The sequence below is a fragment of the Phyllobates terribilis genome, unplaced genomic scaffold (genome assembly GCF_046119375.1).
Source record: "Phyllobates terribilis strain yellow unplaced genomic scaffold, ASM4611937v1 Scaffold_4__5_contigs__length_816908805, whole genome shotgun sequence".
Lineage (NCBI taxonomy): Eukaryota > Metazoa > Chordata > Amphibia > Anura > Dendrobatidae > Phyllobates > Phyllobates terribilis.
In genome coordinates, this window is record NW_027362764.1 from 93,721,335 (window position 1) to 93,742,310 (window position 20,976).

The 20,976-nt window shown below is 43.4% G+C and overlaps 1 protein-coding gene across 1 annotated transcript in view; it reads right to left on the reverse strand.

Moving 5' to 3' along the window:
• Nucleotides 1-20,976, reverse strand: part of PARD3 (par-3 family cell polarity regulator) — a 693,471-nt gene that overhangs the window by 390,248 nt on the left and 282,247 nt on the right. Inside the window, exons 6-8 of the mRNA XM_073676896.1 lie at nt 6,648-6,736; nt 4,110-4,193; nt 902-950 (exon numbers count right to left, since the gene is read on the reverse strand). Of these exons, the coding sequence (XP_073532997.1) occupies nt 902-950; nt 4,110-4,193; nt 6,648-6,736 (222 nt within the window). The remainder of the gene's footprint in view (nt 1-901; nt 951-4,109; nt 4,194-6,647; nt 6,737-20,976) is intronic.

Sequence of the window (20,976 nt, forward strand, 5' to 3'; positions counted from 1 at the left end):
TGGAACGGCGCAGATTCAGGAGGTAGTTATCGGTTGTTTTTATTTTACATTAGGATATACAGTATGATAAGAGGTTGTCTGAGTAGTGGACAACCCCATTAAAAATGACATTAGGAATAGTAGTAAAACTGGCTAAAGGGCACATCTACCAACTTATGCAGCAGTAAAGAGTCATAGGTGTCTTCACTGCACAGACAGATATACTATTTACGGCCATTTTACATGAGCCCATTAAAGCCCTTAAATGACCGCCGACCGGCTCTATAAAAGACCAGTAGGTTTAAATTGGGCCGAAAGTCGGGAACGAGTGTTCCTACAAAGATGTTGAATATTGCCTTGTGTAAATGGGCCTTTAGGCCGCTTCCACGCGCATTGGCTGAAAAACGCAGCAGTCCTGTGCCGCTGTGGTCTTTCCACTGTTTCAGAGCACAATCACTTAATCTTGAGGGAAACAGCAGTTTTAACTGCGAGACTGCACAGCCGACCGTATTTGTAGGGGGAAAAGTAATTTTCTTACAAGAAAAAATTATTGTGCAAAAAAAAAAGGCAAAAGACAACAGCGGCACAGGACAGGCTTGACTGCTGTGTGTGAATGGTGTCACTCGACATTCTCCTAAATAGGGCCAAGCGGTTAACTAGAAAAAAAAAAAAACTATAGAATACCATCAGATTTGACAACTGCTGCTTACAAAATACAGAAAGTTTTATGCCTAAGTTATAACTTTTCATGATATTTCAGCAACATTTGTTCTAACCTGAAATGCTGAACTGAAAATCCCAAAAGAAACTTTCCGAAGGTTGTTGTAGAGCGCGCAGTTTGGCTGCGTTCCCATCTCCGACATGAGGGTTTTGATCTAACTCTACTAATAAGATCTGTTCTTAAAGTAAGACATAAACTTACCTGAATGTGAGGCCCAGACAAGCCCCCTGATTTATTATGCACAGGAAGACTTTAGAGGAATAACAACTATTTATCAAGTCTTAAAAAGCTCACGATTACAGCCTTTAATATAAATGTCATTTGCCTTTAATCAACTCTTAGCAGAACTGCTGATAGAAAAGTTCACTGCAATGTTATGTTTTTAAATGGCAATTTATGGGTGTAATTTTACTTAATATGTGCATTTATCTTCCTGCTGAACACATGTGGCTACAAAGCCAACATACAGTGCGTTCAGCAGGAAGATCTATGTAACCTCCACTGTACCCGATCATTCACCGGCATTCTGCACTTGACATATTAACACTGTACACTTGATCTATCTGTTGGAGATCTGGATGTTACCCATGGAACGGATTATAAATTAGTGATGAAGTCACAAAAAGTCCAATTACTGATGAATGAAGAAACATCAGGTGATTATTTATGACCAATTTACTGTATGCAACGTTCCGGCACAAAGAAGATTTCACCTTATTGCATAGAAACTATAGTGGGTTGCAGTCGTACACCCGAGCCACGGAGCAAAGGTCCCTTTGGCCGCTATTAAAAGACCAACGTTATTAAAGCCACGAGATAGTTAGACCCAGTTGGAGCCAAACAAAAACTGCACTCCCAGCACAAGGTAAAAATGCTCAGATTATATATATATAGAAAAGGTGTCTAGTATCAAAAAACATTTTCATATAACCTTATCGGGAATACGAAGAGAACATAGAAGGGTCTTCTGCTAAAAGTCCTAAAGTGGAAAGCAGCTACAAAGAACATCTCTCACCTTTGACGACCTGTCGTGTCTTGTATTACACACAGAGAACCCATTGATTTTAACTGAAACTATAGTAATGCTTTATTTCACCTGTGGTGGCGCTGTAGAAGCATTTAACACTTTCTACCACAGATAACAGCTGAGCAATGGTGGTCCGAGCAGACGGGTAATGAATAGGGATGAGCAGACCCGTCGGGTATCAGAATTGTAACCGAACTTGACCCTGAACCCCATAGAAATCAATGGGGGCCCAAACTTTGTAGCTCTGTCTCTTTCTCTCCTCCCCAAACTCCTGAACTGCAAAATAGGCTTCCAGGAGAAGTCCGTGATCGGTGTCCGGTACGAACCCCGGACTTTACAGTTTGGGTTCGCTGATCTCTAGTAATGATATTATGAACTTACAAACCTTCCTTCTCACTGCTGATATTTTTAATCATTACTGTAATATAATCAGCAAACATTGCCATATGGGAGAAATTATTCACCAAAAATAATCTGGAGAAGAAGATCTGCAGTTTTAATTTTCTTTGGAAAACCCATGAAATGTTAATATGTAGAGATGCTGAAGTTGCCATGTTACTGACTATTTCTCTACCTGGCATGTACTTAAAGGGATATTCCAGATACAGCAAAAGAGTGCAAAATTTTATACAATTTTCCAATATACTTTATGTACCAATTTTGATTTACAGTTATTTATCAGTAACCGTCATTTTTAAAGACTTCTCTCATCATTTACTTCGTACATGTCAAACTCTGTCCCATGGGTCAAATTTGGCCCGCAACATCAGAACCACCACCCCTATGTGTTGCCATTATTCTGCACGGAGGGCTATGTGGGGCCATTATTCTGCACGGAGGACTATGTGGGGCCATTATTCTGCACGGAGGACTATGTGGGGCCATTATTCTGCACGGAGGACTATGTGGGGCCATTATTCTGCACGGAGGACTATGTGGGGCCATTATTCTGCACGGAAGACTGTGTGGGGCCATTATTCTGCACGGAGGACTGTGTGGGGCCATTATTCTGCACGGAGGACTGTGTGGGGCCATTATTCTGCACGGAGGACTGTGTGGGGCCATTATTCTGCACGGAGGACTGTGTGTGGCCATTATTCTGTATGGAGGACTATGGGGGGCCATTATTCTGCACGGAGGACTATGTTGGGCCAGTATTCTGCACGGAAGACTATGTGGGGCCCATTATTCTGTACGGAGGACTATGTGGAGCCCATTATTCCGTACGGAGGACTATGTGGTGCCATTATTCGGTACGGAGGACTATATGGGGCCCATTATTCGGTACGGAGGACTATGTGGGGCCCATTATTCGGTACGGAGGACTATGTGGGGCCCATTATTCGGTACAGAGGACTATGTGGAGCCCATTATTCTATATGGAGAACTATGTGGGGCCCATTATTCTGTATGGAGGACTATGTGAGGCCCATTATTATGTATGGAGGACTATTTGGGGCCTATTATTCTGTATGGGGAACCATGTGGGGCCAATTATATTGTATACTGGTTGGCCCACGACTTTGTCTAAATTTTTAATTTTGGCCCTCCTGTCTGTTTGAGTTTCACATCCCTGATTTAGTTTCAGGAGCGCATCACTCCACTGCCTCCCTGCTTGCAGGAAGGAGGTGCACTCCTGATTGACAGTTCAGACCAGCGGCATGATCAGGCCCCTGGCCTTGTATGGTCTACCAGGCTGCAAGTAAAGGCAGTTTGTCTCTGCAGCAAAGGGACTGAAGCTGGCCGATCCAGCTACCTTCAGAGCAGCACTTCCAAGCTCTATTGAACAGAGTCTGCAAGTGCTGTGATCAATGCCTAGGAAACCAGCCGTCTTTGACAGCAGAAGTGGACAGTAACCTAGGCAATGAGTAATCTATGGAATTAAACAATTTTCCGTTCATAAGGTTGAAAGTGATTTTTAAAAATCTAGTAAATTTCTTGATTTCTTAAGTTTACAAACACTATCATAAATGGATAAAAACTGCAATGAGAATAACTCTTTACCCTCCAGGGATAAAACACTGTACAGGTCATTTGAGTATTAAAAGGTGCATAGTTTGTTCCAATACAGTCACTAGTGCTATATGTCCATCACATGACCAGGACATTAGTTTTAACCACTGGGAATAAACAATAAAAGAAATTGTGAGGAATGGATACGGAACATAAAGTAATGGAAAATTGCACAATATTTTATTGTAGCAAAAAAAAATTAAAATCTCATTTCTTTCAAAACGGAGATCTGGCTTTCGCCGATTACTTGTAGTAAAATCCAAGTCAAAATTTCAACCATACCGGAATATTCTGTTGTAAATAATCTAATATAACATGAATTGTACTGAAAAATGTGTAAACCTTTAACACCCCCTCCCCACAAATTACCTTCCGCCTCGGGCGCTGTAAGGCACTACATGGATCCCTAGAGGTCCACCATCATTGGAGACTTCCACCAGCTTCACCATGTCACTGTAATGCAGATGAATGACAGATCGTGAGCACAAAATAACTAAAAAATAAATAAATAAATAAAAAAAAGACTCCACAGTCAGGGGGCTGCCATACATCACATTAATGGCCCCCATGTGTACACACGCACAAGCGCACACTGCAAAGGGAAATGTGAAATGAGAAAAATAATGTTACATACCTCAAGATAAGCCTGATGGCATGGAAGAAGAGGAACAGTGTGAAGACGCTAATAATACTGACAGCAAATCAGATTAATGTATGGAATAATGACACACAAGATCTGTGCATGATGCTCAGCTACTATACAAGACATCGTCATCAAGGATTAGTGTGGCCAAGAACTTCTAGATTATTACAAAAATAGACCCTTATTATAAATGTCCAGATTAAATATTTATATAGTAACTTTTGATCCATCAGTGGTCATGTAAGGTTTATACTGGATAATGTCTGGTGAAAACTTAGTGACCGGTGAGAGTCTGACAACTGGGACCCAAATCAACCGGCAAAAGCTGGACATGCCCAACCGACGAGCCATTAATTTCCTACAGCGCTGTGCTTGGCTTTACCTGGCAGCCTCAAGTACAGTGGTTGACCATCCAATCTGCTGCTCAATTTTTTAAATGGGGATAAAAATGCTTCGTTCTACTGATCGGTGTGGATCCCGAGGGTCAGATCCCAACCAATAAGCAAGTTATTATCCAGGAGACTTGTTTTCACCGAACAACCCAATAAGGCTCCCATAAACAGTAGATTAGAGTTGGCCCAACCTGCTGACCATGCAAAGTGTTTAGGACCCTCTCAATTCTCAACAGACATTATCACATTATGGGGGTCCTCAGAGAAGGCATTTTAAATGCAAAAGAACAGCCCAGTGGTCAGCATTAGGTGTCTGGCAGCGGATTACTTCCCTCTCCTTATTGCAGGGTGCTTGCTCCCAGGATCTGCCACACAAGAATGTTTGTCCCCATGGAAGTAACAGCCACATAAAGAGGGCCGATCAGTGCTCCTGACATGTATGTTTTAAGAAATTCTTGTAATTCCCATTAAAGAGGTTGTCCACTACTTTTACATTGATGACCTATCCTTAGGATAGGCCATCAATGTTTGATCGGCCGAAGTCCAACAACTGGCACCCCCGGCGATCAGCTGCTATCGGTGTCAGCGGCAGCCGCCGGATGGAAATACTCACTTGCCGAGCTGCTACGTCTACTTGTGGGGCCGCCGCAGGGTGCTACACATCCGCCACCAATTGATTCGAATACCAGGTGGGTGTGCAGCACCAAGCCCCGGCCACTACAAGTAGATGGAGCAGCTCGATTAGTGAGTACTTCTGGTTGGTCACCGCCGACACAGATAACAGCTCATCGATACAGGTGCCGGACCCCGGCCAATCAGATATTGATTACCTATCTTAATAATAGGCCTTCAATGTAAGAGTAGTGGACAATGTCTTTAAATAACAGTATTGCAGTATCTTTTGCATCATGCACCGTTCATGTTATTCAGCCTAAAAAAAAAAAAAATTAATGATGTGATAACTGGATGTCGCAACTCCACTCTTTAAAAGGGTGCGCTTTTCCATTCCACAGTGTCCTGTGTCAGCAGTGATTAGACAGATATCACACTTTACCCCATTAATATAGAGGAACGGTTACACCAAGTAGTCAATTATTCTAATTTTTCCAGGACAAACAGCACAATCCATAGCTCAAAGAAAAGAACATTTCACTAAAGCAGACATGTTAGGACAGCTATTGGGTGGACTTCAACTGGAGAAGAACATGTCTAGCAAATTGCACATCTACTTCTTCAGGATTTGGCAGATATAGCTGCTTTAAGGAATCCTTGTATTGTGACGGCCTAGCCATGCTCATGGGATATGTTCACACCATCATAAACCATGACGAACAAACTACAACGACTTATAATAGTGTCTGTTGGGTTTCAAGGTTTCTGCGATTTTGGAGACAAGAAAGCTGCTATGTGCCACATACCACTGCCATCCAAAGTGACATGAACCCTGATCGGAGACGCTAATGAGTATTGTGAACACATTATGATTGAAAAATGGTGTATCAGCGTCAGTAAAGTTTTCAGCTATCATTTCTGAAGCAATCACGCTATTTTTCTAGGGTAAGATTTATACATAGCACCGACCAATTATAATACCCCAGGGAATGTCCGACTCCAAAGCCAATCAAGGCAAAAAAAAAAAAAATTCCAAAAAGCAAATTAATGTAACAACTTCTATGATATGTGGTAAGATTGCTTGTCAGGTTTAATTAGAAACTTGTGATGAATCTCCTACAACCTGATTCTTATTAATTAGGCTAGGTGAAATGAAAGCCAGCAAAATAGCAAGAGTTACATTGATCAGGACGGCGACTTTTCATGGCTTCTACGTGTTTGGTGCATACCGAGCAGAAGCGCAGAACGAGCAAGACTTACTCAAGTGAGAAGCTGGATGTTCGCTCCAAGCCGGTGTCTGCATGGCCAACAGGTTCCACCCGACTGTTCTCCTCTCCATCATCTTCATCCTGAAACAGAAGCAACAAAGGCTTAAATGTCGGTTTAAGAGCTTACACCATCCATTTAGAGCATGAGAAGTGATAATTAGGAGTGATGTAAACATTATGTCTGAAGCTCTAATGATCAATCAGCACATTTTCTATGAACACTTTACCTAAGCACATAATAAACTATCAGCAAGGAATAATGACTATTCTTTCACTGACGCAAAATACTCAAGAAGTTCCTACCTACATATTCAACACCACCTCCTCTACCTATTGCTGTGGGGTAGTTTGGTGACTTCATCCTGACCAGCAATGGGGCAATATTAGGACATGACTACACTATGTCTACAGTTGAACACAAGTTGCGGAGCTCAAATTACCCAATTTGCTTCTACTGCGATAGAGTCAAGCGCCAAGTAAATGAGACCTCTGCCCCCCTGTGCTCTGTAAAGCGCGGCTCAGCGTGTTACAGATGTGGCTACTGTGCCCAGTCAGTCACTAGTCCACAGTATTGCAACTTGTGGATCTCTAGTAGTTACTGACACGACACAGCTAAAACCCTCATCAATGGAGCCCCTCCATTTACGGTAGTGGAAGCATCAAGGCGACTCACACAAAGGACAAGAACAGTTTTTAAAGGGGGATCGGACACCACGTCAAAAGTGGCCAATTTTTGCACTTATTTTACTCCCGCTGCGCCCCCGAGAAGGGAGGGTTTTTGTTTGCGGATTATAACATCCACAATACGGTCCAATAGTTGTCGTTTTTTTTATTTTAAGCTAATTTTTATGGTCTTTTACAAGAGGGCGGTGCTTACAGGATTCTCGGGGGTTGCATCTTTAGCCTGCTCTGCATAATTACCACCCTCTTGGTAAAGACGATAAACAGTAGCACGAAATAAAAATGCTCATATCTCTGGAACTGTATGGCAGATTTTAAAAAAATGCATACTTAGAGGGGTAAAATAAGAGCAAAAACTAGACACTTTTAACCTGGTGACAAGTCCTCTTACATGCTCTATCATAAAATATTGGGGGGAGGGGGTGGAGCATTCGGTGGGTGCCAGCCCTAACTACCTTTTTGCAGGACAACTTGCCCACAAAAAGAGCTCTGTTTAGTTATAGATGTTTTTTAAATTACAGAAAAATGGATTTTTGCACGGTTGGTTTAAGTAAACCAACAGATGTGTCTTTAATTTCTCATATGATAATCTGGTTAATCTGGACAGTAACTTGGCAGTTGGTGCTGTGAGGGTGGAAAAGGATGGAAGCTGAATGCTTCTCTGACCAGTACAGAATCATAGATCTTGGGGTTGTCCAAATCAGTGTTTCCAAATTCCAGCACCCTCAAAAAGCCTCTGCAGGATTTCTTTAGATTTAAGAACAGGTGATTTCATTTTTGTCTTCATATCAGAAAGTTGCACACTAAACCCTAATTTAAAAAAAAAGCTGGTGGATATTTGAAGACATTTCTCAATGTTAAGACAAATAATTCTAATCAAAATTACATCAAGGTCTTCCCAAGACTATGAACACACGGTGCACAGCACTAGGATGGTGAGACATGGTATGATATGGTGCATACAGGTAGGGTTTACATACTACAGTTTGAAATGCCAGTATATTATATGTGCGTCACTGTAATTAAAGAGTTTATTTGGCACGACTGACTTTCATATAGGAGGTGAGTGCTGCTGATGATGCAAAGACCCTGAATACATGTCCACACGCATCAATGAACAGCACCTATAGTGCACATATCCTATTGTAATGAACAGGACACTTGCACCGTACCTGCCTATTGTGCACAGGACTTGGCAGATGTTGTAGCCTGATCGGCATGGCTCACATCCGAAGCAAGCAGACCCGGATAGCCCCAATGTTACTGGGCTAGAGACTCTGTTAACTCTTGAGCTACATGTGTCTGATAGGAATTGTACAGGATTTCCACCACATTTGATGGTAAAAATAAAAGCCATGATGCAAGTATGAACAGAGTCTTCCCCTATAGCATACATATCAAACTTTGGCCCTCAGGTTGATTATATTTGGCCCACGACACCGGAACCACCACCCCTATGTGGGGCCATTATTCTCTATGGAGTACTATGTGGGGCCCATTATACTGTGTGGGGCCCATTATTCTGTGTGGAGGACTGTGTGGGGCCCATTATTCTGTGTGGAGGACTGTGTGGGGCCCATTATTCTGTTTGGACGACTGTGTTGGGCCCATCATTCTGTGTGGAGCCCATTATTCTGTTTGGAGAACTATGTGGGGCCACTATTCTGTATGGAAGACTATGTGGGGCCCATTATTCTGTATGGAGGACTATGTGGGGCCCATTATTCTGTATGGAAGACTATGTGGGGCCCATTATTCTGTATGGAGGACTATATGGGGACCATTGTTCTGTATGGAGGACTATGTGGGACCCATTATTCTGTATGGAGGACTATGTGGGGCCCATTATACTGTATACTGGTTGGCCCGCGACTTTGTCCAAGTTTTTCATTTTGGCCCTCTGTATGTTTGAGTTTGACATCCCTGCCCTACAGGTTTGATGACTGCTATGGTTAAGGAGTTAACACCTAGACACTCTAGGACAGGGGTCTCAGACACACAGCCCGCAGGCAGCCCCTGAGGTTCCATTGTGTGGCTCTCGGCCCCTGAAGGCATCACCTCCCGGTCCATGGGTCACCTATGTCAGAGTTCCTTTTCAACTGAATGTGCGTCTTAGGGACATTATTACAGGATGGGAAACAATAATACTGTATGGGGTTGATTGGGACACACAAAAAAAAAAAAAAACATTTTTGAAAAGTATTCAAAATAAAGGAAAAATATTTGGCCATTAAAATGCTGCTTTATGTAAATAATGAAGTAAAAAGAAGACCTGTACCATAACCCATATTATAAACACAATTAAAAAGAATAAGAAACATGCCAAAAATGTAAAAAAAAAAAAAAATCAAAAAGTCATGTAGAAAAATAATGGTATCAAAGTCATCTTCTCCGCAAAGAACGCGGCCCTTCATATTCAATTGTTTTTCTATGTGCGCCCCATTTTCTGGCTGAGTTGGAGACCTTCGCTCTAGAACATCTCCTATAATAATCTTATACTCAATAAAGTGCACAATCCGATCAACAACCTCCACAGCAAGGTCTAGAAAGCCGAGAAGTGTTCACCAAATCTTGTTATTTTGCCTCCTCTGCAGACGGCAGCATCAATTATCAGCTGCTATTATGGAATGTAAACAGGATCACAGCGCTTCCCCTCCTGGCACCATGCGGGGCACACCGAAACACTTCATCAACGCAATTAAAATGTGAGCCATTACAGGAAAATGAGGAAAATAAAGCTCGGTTTATGTCATTTTTTCTTTATTTTTATTTTTTTTTTTTTTAGAAAACAAAAATAATTAAGAATTTATATCGCTCATTATTCATATGACTAAACAGAATTATGCATGGAAGAAACAGCAAGGTTCCCAAACAGATTTAAGAATCATAGAGCATCGGTATCAATCAAGAAAATGATGAGCAAAAGGTTGGCGCTCAGTAACAAAATATTAAATTATTAAGATTCTACCGAAGTAGTGTACAAGGAGCCTCCAATGTTATATAGACATTTCCTCGGAGAGGGGGAAAAACAAGTGCGTTTGGATGTGTTCAGCCCCTGTTGGTGGATTTACACTGTGCCTTGGATACAGACTCTCCGCGTGAATCCGGGCTGCTCGAAGATTGATGGTCTAGTGTTCTGAAAGCCTCTAATATGCACTTCTTATATATCTATCTCTACTAAGCGCCAGACAAGTAATGCATTCTAAAGGTTAACCAGCGTCCTGAACCCACCAAACAGCAGTATGAATGGAAACAAGCAACCTAAATAGGTTAGGGTTTGGGGTTTTTTTTTGGGGTGGCGGTAAATTACGATTCTATTTTGCTGCTGGGGATAACCGTAATTGTCTGTTTTAAACACATTAGGGGGCAATGAGCGCGCACGGGATGTTACTGCTTTCATTCTCTTTGCCATTTTAAAAGACGTATTAATGGAAGATCAAGATAAATGTTTCCTAAAGGGAAAAATATCAATGCGTAAGTCTGCGAAAATATATGTCCTCTACTATACCAGAAGCTCCATAGGCAAGTTCGGAATTATAAATGTATTCCGCTATTTGCACTCGGCAGAGAAGAGCAATAACATTTATTTAGTAACAAATTTTGTGCAATTCAAGGGAAAATAAAAATGACATGTGTGAAATGGCAGACAGACAATAAAACGATATGAATAAGACAATGTCTCTCTTTAACATTGGTCTACTTGTACTCACAAAGACTCATAAACCTGTGCAGAGCAAACCTAGTAAAGTCGATGATAAACTGGAATTGATGGTGTTACCGACTATTCAGCTTTGTCTGGCAGTCCCAGCCAAGGCTATGCTCCAATGGGGCATTTTATAGCCTAGTTCTCGGGATCCCAGTGGTTGTACCCCACTGATCCAAAGTTATCACCTATCCCTTGGATAAGTAATTCTATAATGACAGAAATAACCATTTAACTTCAGAGGGAGGAACGGTTCTGAAAAAAAGGGTTTTCAAAAAATTGTGAAAAATTATTCGAGAGCAGAAAATGGGTTGAAACATAATGAAATATCCTTCTAAAGTCTTTAATCCCATTTGGTTTAAGGATGAAGATTCCAGCCGGACTCTGCTTAGGTCATACAGCCATCCCGTGCTGTACATCCCATGACATCTATCGGCATGTATGATAACTGACCAAACAAGGACCCCTGGAGTGTTGATGTAGGAGCGGCAAGGGGGTTGAAGAGGTAAGTACAGCTTTTTTTTCGTTTTTTTATTGTCCCATTCCGACTTTTATAAGGAAATCCAACTACAGAATGAAGTTCAACAGGCAATGGTTCACGGCCAAAAAAATATGCAAGTTTGCTTTCTACCAGAAGTAAACAGTGTCACCTACTGGAGATGCCTACCGTAGGAGTCAATGTCCAACCAGGCATGTTAATGAGGCACCATTTATCTGCACAAGGTAGGGCATTATTTGGGAACAGTTTGGTTTGATAAATGAGTCACATATATAAACGCAGACAACAAATATATTCAAGAGTCCTTAGAAATGGTCCAAACAGGTCAGTCTAGAACAACATGACCATGGCAACTCGAAGCTTCTAAATATTACATTTCTATATCTCATAGACAGCACAAGACCGCTGATGGCAAAAAGCTAAGTGCCCATGATGCAGAAATGCTGCATATTTTTTCCGCTTCTCCCTGGCAGGAAAAACGCATGCGGATTTTACATGCGTTTTCCCGCCAGGTGGAAGCCTTTGTCAAGCGTTCTTCTCCTGCATTTGTGCATGGGGGTTATCAAGCGCTTTTCCAAGCGATTTTAGCATCACTTGGAAAAGTGCTTGACAACTTGTTCACACTATATAAATCCATGAATAAGAATGGTAAAAAATAAAAAATAAAGCTTATACTCACCTTCCGTGTTTTCGCCGCCGCGTCCGGTCTCTTGCACTGCTCGCGGTATTGTGAAGGACCTGCGGTGACGTCAGTCAGTCATGTGTCAGGTCACATGACTCAATTAAGTCATGGCAGGTCCTTCACAACACCGCGACCCATAGAGCAGACCAGACGGAGCGGAGAAAACACCAGGAGGACATTAGGAGGTGAGTATAAGCTTTATTTTTTATTTTAAATTCTTTTTTAACAGGTTCTATAGTACCTGGGTCTGAAGGCGAGTCCCATCTTCTCCAAACCCGGGTACCATCCGCACATAGAAATGCATAATATCCGTGTGTACAAATGTACTGACACGGATATTATGCAAGTCAATAGCGGCAATTATGCTGCGTGACCGCAAAATTAATGGACATGCTGCGTATTTTTCCGCAATGATAATCCGCAGCAGAAATTTCCACAGCATGTGCACAGCACATGCGGATGATCATTGGGGACCATGGGGCACGTATTACCAAGCATTTTTGCTGCGGAAATTCCGCGGCAAAAACGCTTGAAAAACGCATAGTGGGCAAGCAGCCAAACACTTCAAGAAACGAATATCCACGTTGTCCTGTTGTCGTAATAATGAAGATGACAGCTACTTGCAGGACACATGTCCCCGCTATATCGGTGATTTCTGGTGCATCGCTCCACCAGGGTTGTAAAGACAGCTAAAACCGGCATAAAATAAGCGCCGCACCATAACCCTCTGTTCCTTCTATGGAACCAATTCAGAAGACTGTCTATGCTGGAAATAACCTGAAAGGAGTAACTGAGGACAACGTTTTATTCTCCTCTGAGAAGTTTCTACCCAATTGTTAATAGAACAACTGTATTTTCAACCTTAGGGAGACCTTAATTAACTAACTATTGACAAAACAGGCATATAAAGCTGTTGCCCAAGGAGCACAATAATTAATGGGCTTGTGGTAACTACTTTATTATTGCCAACAGATAAGGACTTCCGGCTGTTATCAAGTTTTTGCCAGTATTATTAATCCTTTGAGAATACTGCCTTGAGCGGGTATCTGAATATGTATACGGACAGCCAGAGTCAGACAATCCAGGCTATAAATCCATAATACACTGCAGTACTCTGCAAATGAGTGATTGCACTATCTCAAAAGTAAAGAAGTTTAAGTGCTCAGACACTTTAATGATTAACTTAATTTTTCTTAAAGAATATCTGACTAGTCCAATTATTTAATCTAATTCAATACCTCCATTATGAAAGACTCAGAAGTTTAAGTTCAAGTTTCCAGGGACAAATGCATTGTAAAAGGACCTCCATCTCCTATCAGGTGTCATTTATAATACTGATGTCTCCTTACGTGGCCTTGGGTCCATTCAGGTGCCAAAGTACCGGTGGGTCTGCCACCTTGGCACACCCAATGGCTATGCCCCTGAGGATCTAAGAGACACTAGAGAAACATTGAGGAAAAATAATTATAGTATCGTGTATCCTCACCCATCCATTGTAGACTGTGAGCCCTCGCGGGCAGGGTCCTCTCCTCTTGTACCAGTTGGTACATGATTATTGTCATATCACATGTAAAGCTCCATGGAATAAATAGTGCTATAATAATAATTAATAATAATAGTCCAGTAACCTCTTTGTACTTCATGCAATTCAAGCAATGTGAAAGGGTTGTTCCATCTCATTATCTTATGCCAAAAGTGGCTAATGGATGTGGGTCCTACGTTTACCTTCTATTATTAGGTGTCATTTATAATACTGGTGTCTCCTTACGTGGCCATGGGTTCATTCAGGTGCTAAAGTCTCGTTGGGTCTGCCACCTCGGCACACCCAATGGCTATGCCCCTGAGGGTCTAAGAGACGCTAGAGAAACATTTTGGAAGAATAACTATAGCCCAGTAACCGATTTGTAACTTAATGCAATTCAAGAAGGTTAAAAGGGTTTTCCCATCTCATAATTTTATTCCAAAGTGGCTAATGGATGTGGGTCCTACCTCTGGGAGCCACATACATCTCAAGATTAGGGCCATTGCTGCACGTTGCCAGGAATGCAGATGTGGCGGTCCATGAGTGCTGCTGGCAAATTTTAGCTCTCCCATCCAAAAGAAAAGATAAAACCACACATGGCCGTCCACACATCTGTTCCTAGAGGAACATGACGAAGCCTAGCCTCATTTCATGTAGGACCCACAATAAATATAAGACAAGAATAAGACAAGATAGGTCTTGTGTCAACTAACAGGGGAATGTATCATCACTAAGTTACCTATTGATTACATTGGGCTTTTATGTTTAATGTAAGTTTTTTTTACATTTTTTACTATTTTTTTTTCAATTTTCCATATTTCTATCTATAGTTAAAATAAATAAATCAGAAATCGTTCAATTTTTTTTAGCTCCGTTTACAGAGCCTGATATTAGACATTTAATCCCTTTTCAGTACAAATGATTTTTCAGCAGTATCATTATCATAACAGACAGGATAATAATGACAGATCACACCTTTATACAAAGCTGATAACACGGGATCCAACATTCACAATAGGTGATGTCACAGCCCACCTCCTCCCCTTCCTTCACAATGACTTTTGCCCTAATAAAAGTATACTGAATAGATACTTCAATGCAATGTAGTAGGATAGGAGTCAATCTATAGCTGCTTATTTTCATGTGGCAATAGAAGTGTAAATCTAATAGGACGCGAGGGAATGTCTGAAAATTGCTAAATTTCTTATGAGTGTTTTTTAAAAAAAAATTTGGAGAGGTGAGTGGTGGTCAAGAATACAGAAATAGAAAAACATTAAAAAAATAAATATATTTAACATTAAATACAATACAATATACTTTTATTTTCTAATGACACATTCCCCAAAGACTGGACACATCTGTATAATGTTTGGGGGATGCAATTCTGTAAAGGAGAAGGAAGTTACAATTAAATGGTTAAAGAACGTATGCCCTTATTTCTAAAGAACTGCTGGCACAAGACGCAAAGCATTTCATTATAAGAAGTAGGGGTATAATTTGCACATGTGGGACCAAGCTGCTCCATGGATCGGCTTCACACAGCTGACTGGCATAAAGTAAAGCGTCTGCTAAAAAAACAGAGACAACTAATAGGGAAATAGCAGTAATGGATTGTCTTTACAAAGAGTATTGGTGGCATGCAATTTGGCACAAAACGCACACAGGACAATTGCAAGCATTGTGGTAGGCGGGCGATGGTCTATCAAGCAGCTGGTCTCGGTTAATGTGGAGGATGAATGCTAGAAGTCCCTCCATGTTGTCAGCCATTGTGAAATCCAGGTGGCACCTAAAATCTAGCACCATGAGCCGAGGGTTACAAGTGTAGAGGGTTTGGACCTAAAATAGCCGATGTAATAATTATAAAAGAGCACAATAATCACTTTCTGAGCTCTGATCACATTTAACTGTCCAAAAATACTATACAATCAGCTCTATACATTTTCCCATTCACGCAGAACGGCTACAGAACCTAATTGCAGTGCACATAGTATTTAACCATCTGCTGTATTGAACTCCGTGCTTGGTGCTTACTGTCCTTCTCAACCCGAGCCAAAAGGGATCACTTCTTAGCGGTTGCATTGAGTCAGATTTACAGTCTTATCCAGTGATTGTAAGCAGGGTCATTATGGCTAATACACGTGTAAGCCTAATTACGGCCACATATTTTAGAGCATTCAGTCTGCAATTAGCGTAGCCATCATTAAACTTTGCAGATGACCGAGTGGAAACTTGTATGATTGGGACAACTTGTGCCCTTCCACATGGTATCACCGTAGCTGTCCAAAGCGTAGAGAATTTACATTCAGACATTTTGATTTATGGCAATCTTTCTAATCCTCAAAGGAAAGGGGAGAGAAAGGAAAAAATAGAGAAGACAGCTATAGTTTTTCTTGTTGAGAGGAGGCAAGCTCAATCAAGAGGTCGGAGAGATCTCTCTGGGAGTCAGGACAGATGGGTAACAAGCACAGGACCGGAAAAGACTCCAAAACTCAGTATGAAAACTATCACAGTGCGTTATGCCAAATGCAGGGACTGATGGTGCGTAGAAAGAGGTGGGGCGGAAACCAAATGCAGGGACTGAAGGTGCAGGGCACGGGGTGGGACAGAAACCAAAAGCAGGGACTGAGGGTGCGGGGTGAAAACCAAAAGCAGGGACTGAGGGTGCTGGGCACGGGGTGGGACAGAAACCAAAAGCAGGGACTGAGGGTGCGGGGACAGGGTGTGGCGGAAACCAAGAGCAGGGACTGAGGGTGAGGGGTGAAAGCCAAAAGCAGGGACTGAGGGTGCAGGGCACGGGGTGGGACAGAAACCAAAAGCAGGGACTGAGGGTGCGAGGCACGGGATGTGGCGGAATCCAAGAGCAGGGACTGAGGGTGCGGGGTGAAAACCAAAAGCAGAGACTGAGGGTGCGGGGCACGGGGTGGGGCGGAATCCAAGAGCAGGGACTGAGGGTGCGGAGTGAAAACCAAACGCAGGGCCTGAGGGTGCGGGGTGAAAACCAAAAGCAGGAACTGAGGGTGCGGGGTGAAAACCAAAAGCAGGAACTGAGGGTGCGGGGTGAAAACCAAAAGCAGGAACTGAGGGTGTGGGGCACGGGGTGTGGCGGAAACCAAGAGCAGGGACTGAGGGTGCGGGGCACGGGGTGGGGCAGAAAACAAAAGCAGGGACTGAGGGTGCGGGGCACGGGTGGGGCAGAAACCAAAAGAAGGGACTGAGGGTGCGGGGCACGGGTGGGGCAGAAACCAAAAGCAGGGACTGAGGGTGCGGGGCACAGGGTGGGGCAGAAACCAAGAGCAGGGAATGAGGGTGCAGGGCACGGGGTGGGGCAGAAACCAAAAGCAGGGACTGAGGGGGTGCAGGGCACAGGGTGGGTCAGAAACCAAGAGCAGGGAATGAGGGTGCGGGGTGAAAACCAAAAGCATGGACTGAGGGTGCGGGGAACGGGGTGTGGCGGAAACCAAGAGCAGGGACTGAGGGTGCGGGGTGAAAACCAAAAGCAGGGACTGAGGGTGTGGGGCACGGGTGTGGCGGAAACCAAAAGCAGGGACTGAGGGTGCGGGGCACAGGGTGGGGCGGAAACCAAGAGCAGGGACTGAGGGTGCGGGGCACGGGTTGGGGCAAAACCCAAAAGCAGGGACTGAGGGTGTGGGGCACGGGGTGGGGCGGAAACCAACAGCAGGGACTGAGCGTGCGGGGCACGGGTTGGGGCAAAAACCAAAAGCAGGGACTGAGGGTGCGGGGCACGGGGTGTGGCGGAAACCAAGAGCAGAGACTGAGGGTGCGGGGCATGGAGTGGGGCGGAAACCAAAAGCAGGGACTGAGAGTACGGGGACGGGATGGGGCAGGAACTGAGGTGGCGGAGCTTGATGGACTCTAAAATCAATTAAAAGGAGAATCCTTTCATCGTGCCACATCCCCTTTGGCTTGGTATTAGACACAAGTCTATTAAATTTTAATTGGACATTTTACACTATTCATATATCTATCTTAAAAACTTTCAAACCACAGCCACACGAATCATGATAGGAGTAAAATAAACTCTTTGGGGTACTGGCCCTTCTTGAGTATGGAGACCTTTTGGCACTGCTTCCTGGGGAAAAAAGTCGGCAAATTAGGGCTCATGCAGAAGGAAAAAAACCCTCTTTAGTGCCTCCTTTGGGTAGCATCCCCAAAGATCAAATCCATTAAAAAGAGTCTTGAAACATGTATAGGGATATCCCAATGACTCTACCAATGGCTGATATATAGTCATGTTTCAAGGCTCTTCAATGGTTTGGACACTGACACACAGGGAAGATACCTCTAATAGGTGGCACTAGAAACAGATTTCCTAATGGAGGGGAACTAATTTGCATAGGGGTAAAATAAGACATTTTAATTCTAGTATTGGTTAGGAAGGTCATCTAGAACAAAGCTCTGGTTAGAATTGTAAGTTTCTACTAAAAGCGTATCTGTGGCAAAGTGTCATAAGTGCCACAAAGCAAGACTAGTGTAAACTCGATTCTAGAAGATATATCAATATAATTGTATCATGCATCTAGTTAAGGTCCATTAAAATTAGCCAATCAGCAGCAGTAAACTATTGTCAACCAGCTACATGTTCAATCAGCTATGGTGGTAGTTTTATAGCCTGTTTACACAGGACGTCCAAGCTTTAAATGCGCATTTTGTTATCTGTCAAAGATCTCGCCAGCACATGACCTGTATACAAAGGACAATGTGCTGCCGAGAACGATCATCTTTTGTGAAGAGCAAAAGATCGCTTAACTCGACAAACAAGCATTTTGCAGGTCCATTGGGTGATCAGCCACCTGTCTAGACTGCAGGATTATCCTGAAACGAGTGCTCCTAGATTGCTCGTTACCAACAATTGTGCAGCCTTGAGTTCTGAAACATTTTTAGATCTACCAAGCTGTGAAATAGTTTAAACTTAACAGTTGCACCAAAATACACAGAATCCTTGTAAATTTATCAAAAAGCGAGACCTCAATAATGAAAACTATTTTATTCGGGCTACATTCTGGTTTTTCAGACTCAATTTAAGGACAACCCTAATGGCAAATGACTAATGGCTCAGACGCCATAGTTTACGCAGCATTTATAATGGAAAACATAGGTGCGTCATATATTTGGGACTACAGGAACTCAAAAATCAAAATCTCTTTTTGCGAATGAGGTATGCAGGCTGAAAGAGCAGAAGAATCATAATGAACAAGGCACGAGATAAGAAAAACCGGGCAGGAGATGAGACTTAAGCGTAGAAGGGGATTTAGCAATGCACTGGAGAGAAGTAGGTTTTCAAAGCATGTGGGGCTGCGAGGTCATAATGTGAAAGTGAAGTGAGAGCAGCATTATATGGGGAAGGACGAGTGACAGAAAACGCTCAGGTAGAGGAATGATTGAACCAGCTCCCTGCAGTGAACACATCCTGAGATGTGAGAGATGTATCGTCAGATCTGACGATTTAAGGTAGACAGAAAGGTTGGAAAGTTGTAGGTCATCTCTGTAGAAAATCCACACACCTCAACTGCTAAGGAATAAGTCTAAAAATCATTGCTGTCAGTAAAGTAGCAGAACGAAGCGAAGAAAAAAAAACTGTTAAGTGACAAGAATAAAACTTTAAATGAATATTCTAGAACACACATCATCCGAAACACAGAAAGAGAGGAGTTCCAGTAGAATCCATGTTCCCCAACATCTAAAATGACTTGAGTCACATCAACATTAGCGGTTGCGCAACATACCTGAAAAAGTCACTAATTATTAGACGGCCATCATGTGTTCATCTGAACATTTACTATAATTCCTTTAGCAACCACATACTCCACCAATGTCTCAACCTCTGGTCACTTACTATTCGGGGAAAGCCACCCAAAACTAATATTCTGCCACATCATAGACAATTGTCAGAAGATCAGCTTTGACCTCCAACTATTTCCAAGAGAAAAACTACTGGAAGCTGCTTATATATTTTACATTTCTCACAACATTCAATTTGGTCAGAATAAAGTGTCAGAGATTTCTAGTGATCATTATCTTATAGCCTTCTAGTTAGTTTGCAGAGTATTGCTTTTCATCTGCTTTCCCACACTTGCATGCACTGGAACATGGTTCCAAAAACTTTTCTACATTGCTGGGGACTTTTTTATGACACTTTTCACCCAAGTCTTTCTGACCCACAAGGATTATACCAGGATATAGTGAATACATGCAGAGACAAAGATTAGTGAGACTGGATAAGTGGTATCTCAAACAGTGTCAATCAGGGTCAAAGGTAGGGAGTGCTCTGTGGGCGCCTGAGGGGCAGGGCTCCCCGTGGGCGCCTGAGGGGCAGGGCTCCCCGTGGGCGCCTGAGGGGCAGGGCTCCCCGTGGGCGCCTGAGGGGCAGGGCTCCCCGTGGGCGCCTGAGGGGCAGGGCTCCCCGTGGGCGCCTGAGGGGCAGGGCTCCCCGTGGGCGCCTGAGGGGCAGGGCTCCCCGTGGGCGCCTGAGGGGCAGGGCTCCCCGTGGGCGCCTGAGGGGCAGGGCTCCCCGTGGGCGCCTGAGGGGCAGGGCTCCCCGTGGGCGCCTGAGGGGCAGGGCTCCCCGTGGGCACCTGAGGGGCAGGGCTCCCCGTGGGCACCTGAGGGGCAGGGCTCCCCGTGGGCACCTGAGGGGCAGGGCTCCCCGTGGGCACCTGAGGGGCAGGGCTCCCCGTGGGCACCTGAGGGGCAGGGCTCCCCGTGGGAGCCGGAGGGGCAGGGATCCCCGTGGGAGCCGGAGGGGCAGGGATCCCCGTGGGCGCCTGAGGGGCAGAGCTTCCCGTGGGCGCCATTGGAAAAGTGGAATTACAAGGATGCTTTTTTTTAGTTGACTTTATTATCTAAGTGCACATAAATTTCTTTAAAAGTCAGACTCATCCTCTTATGTTACCATACCCCAAGGAGGTGTCTGGAAATGCATGAATAGATTTCCTTTCTATGTGAGGAGGAACAATGATTAACCAAGTGGTTTTATTAATTGCTAAAGCAGCAGAGATAAGAGGATGTTTTTCAGAAACGCTTTCCGCCGCCCCCAATAGTTGAGTTCCTCCAGCATTCCTGTCTTACGCTGGAACCCAAGTCAATATCTTTGGTTATGGGTTTTTTTAGCGATATCTGCTTAGGGTTACAGCACACATTTTCTCAACAAGCACATTCCCCCTGGAGTAATAAAAGCGCTGTGGGAAGCAGGAACCATTTTTAATCTTATCAGCCT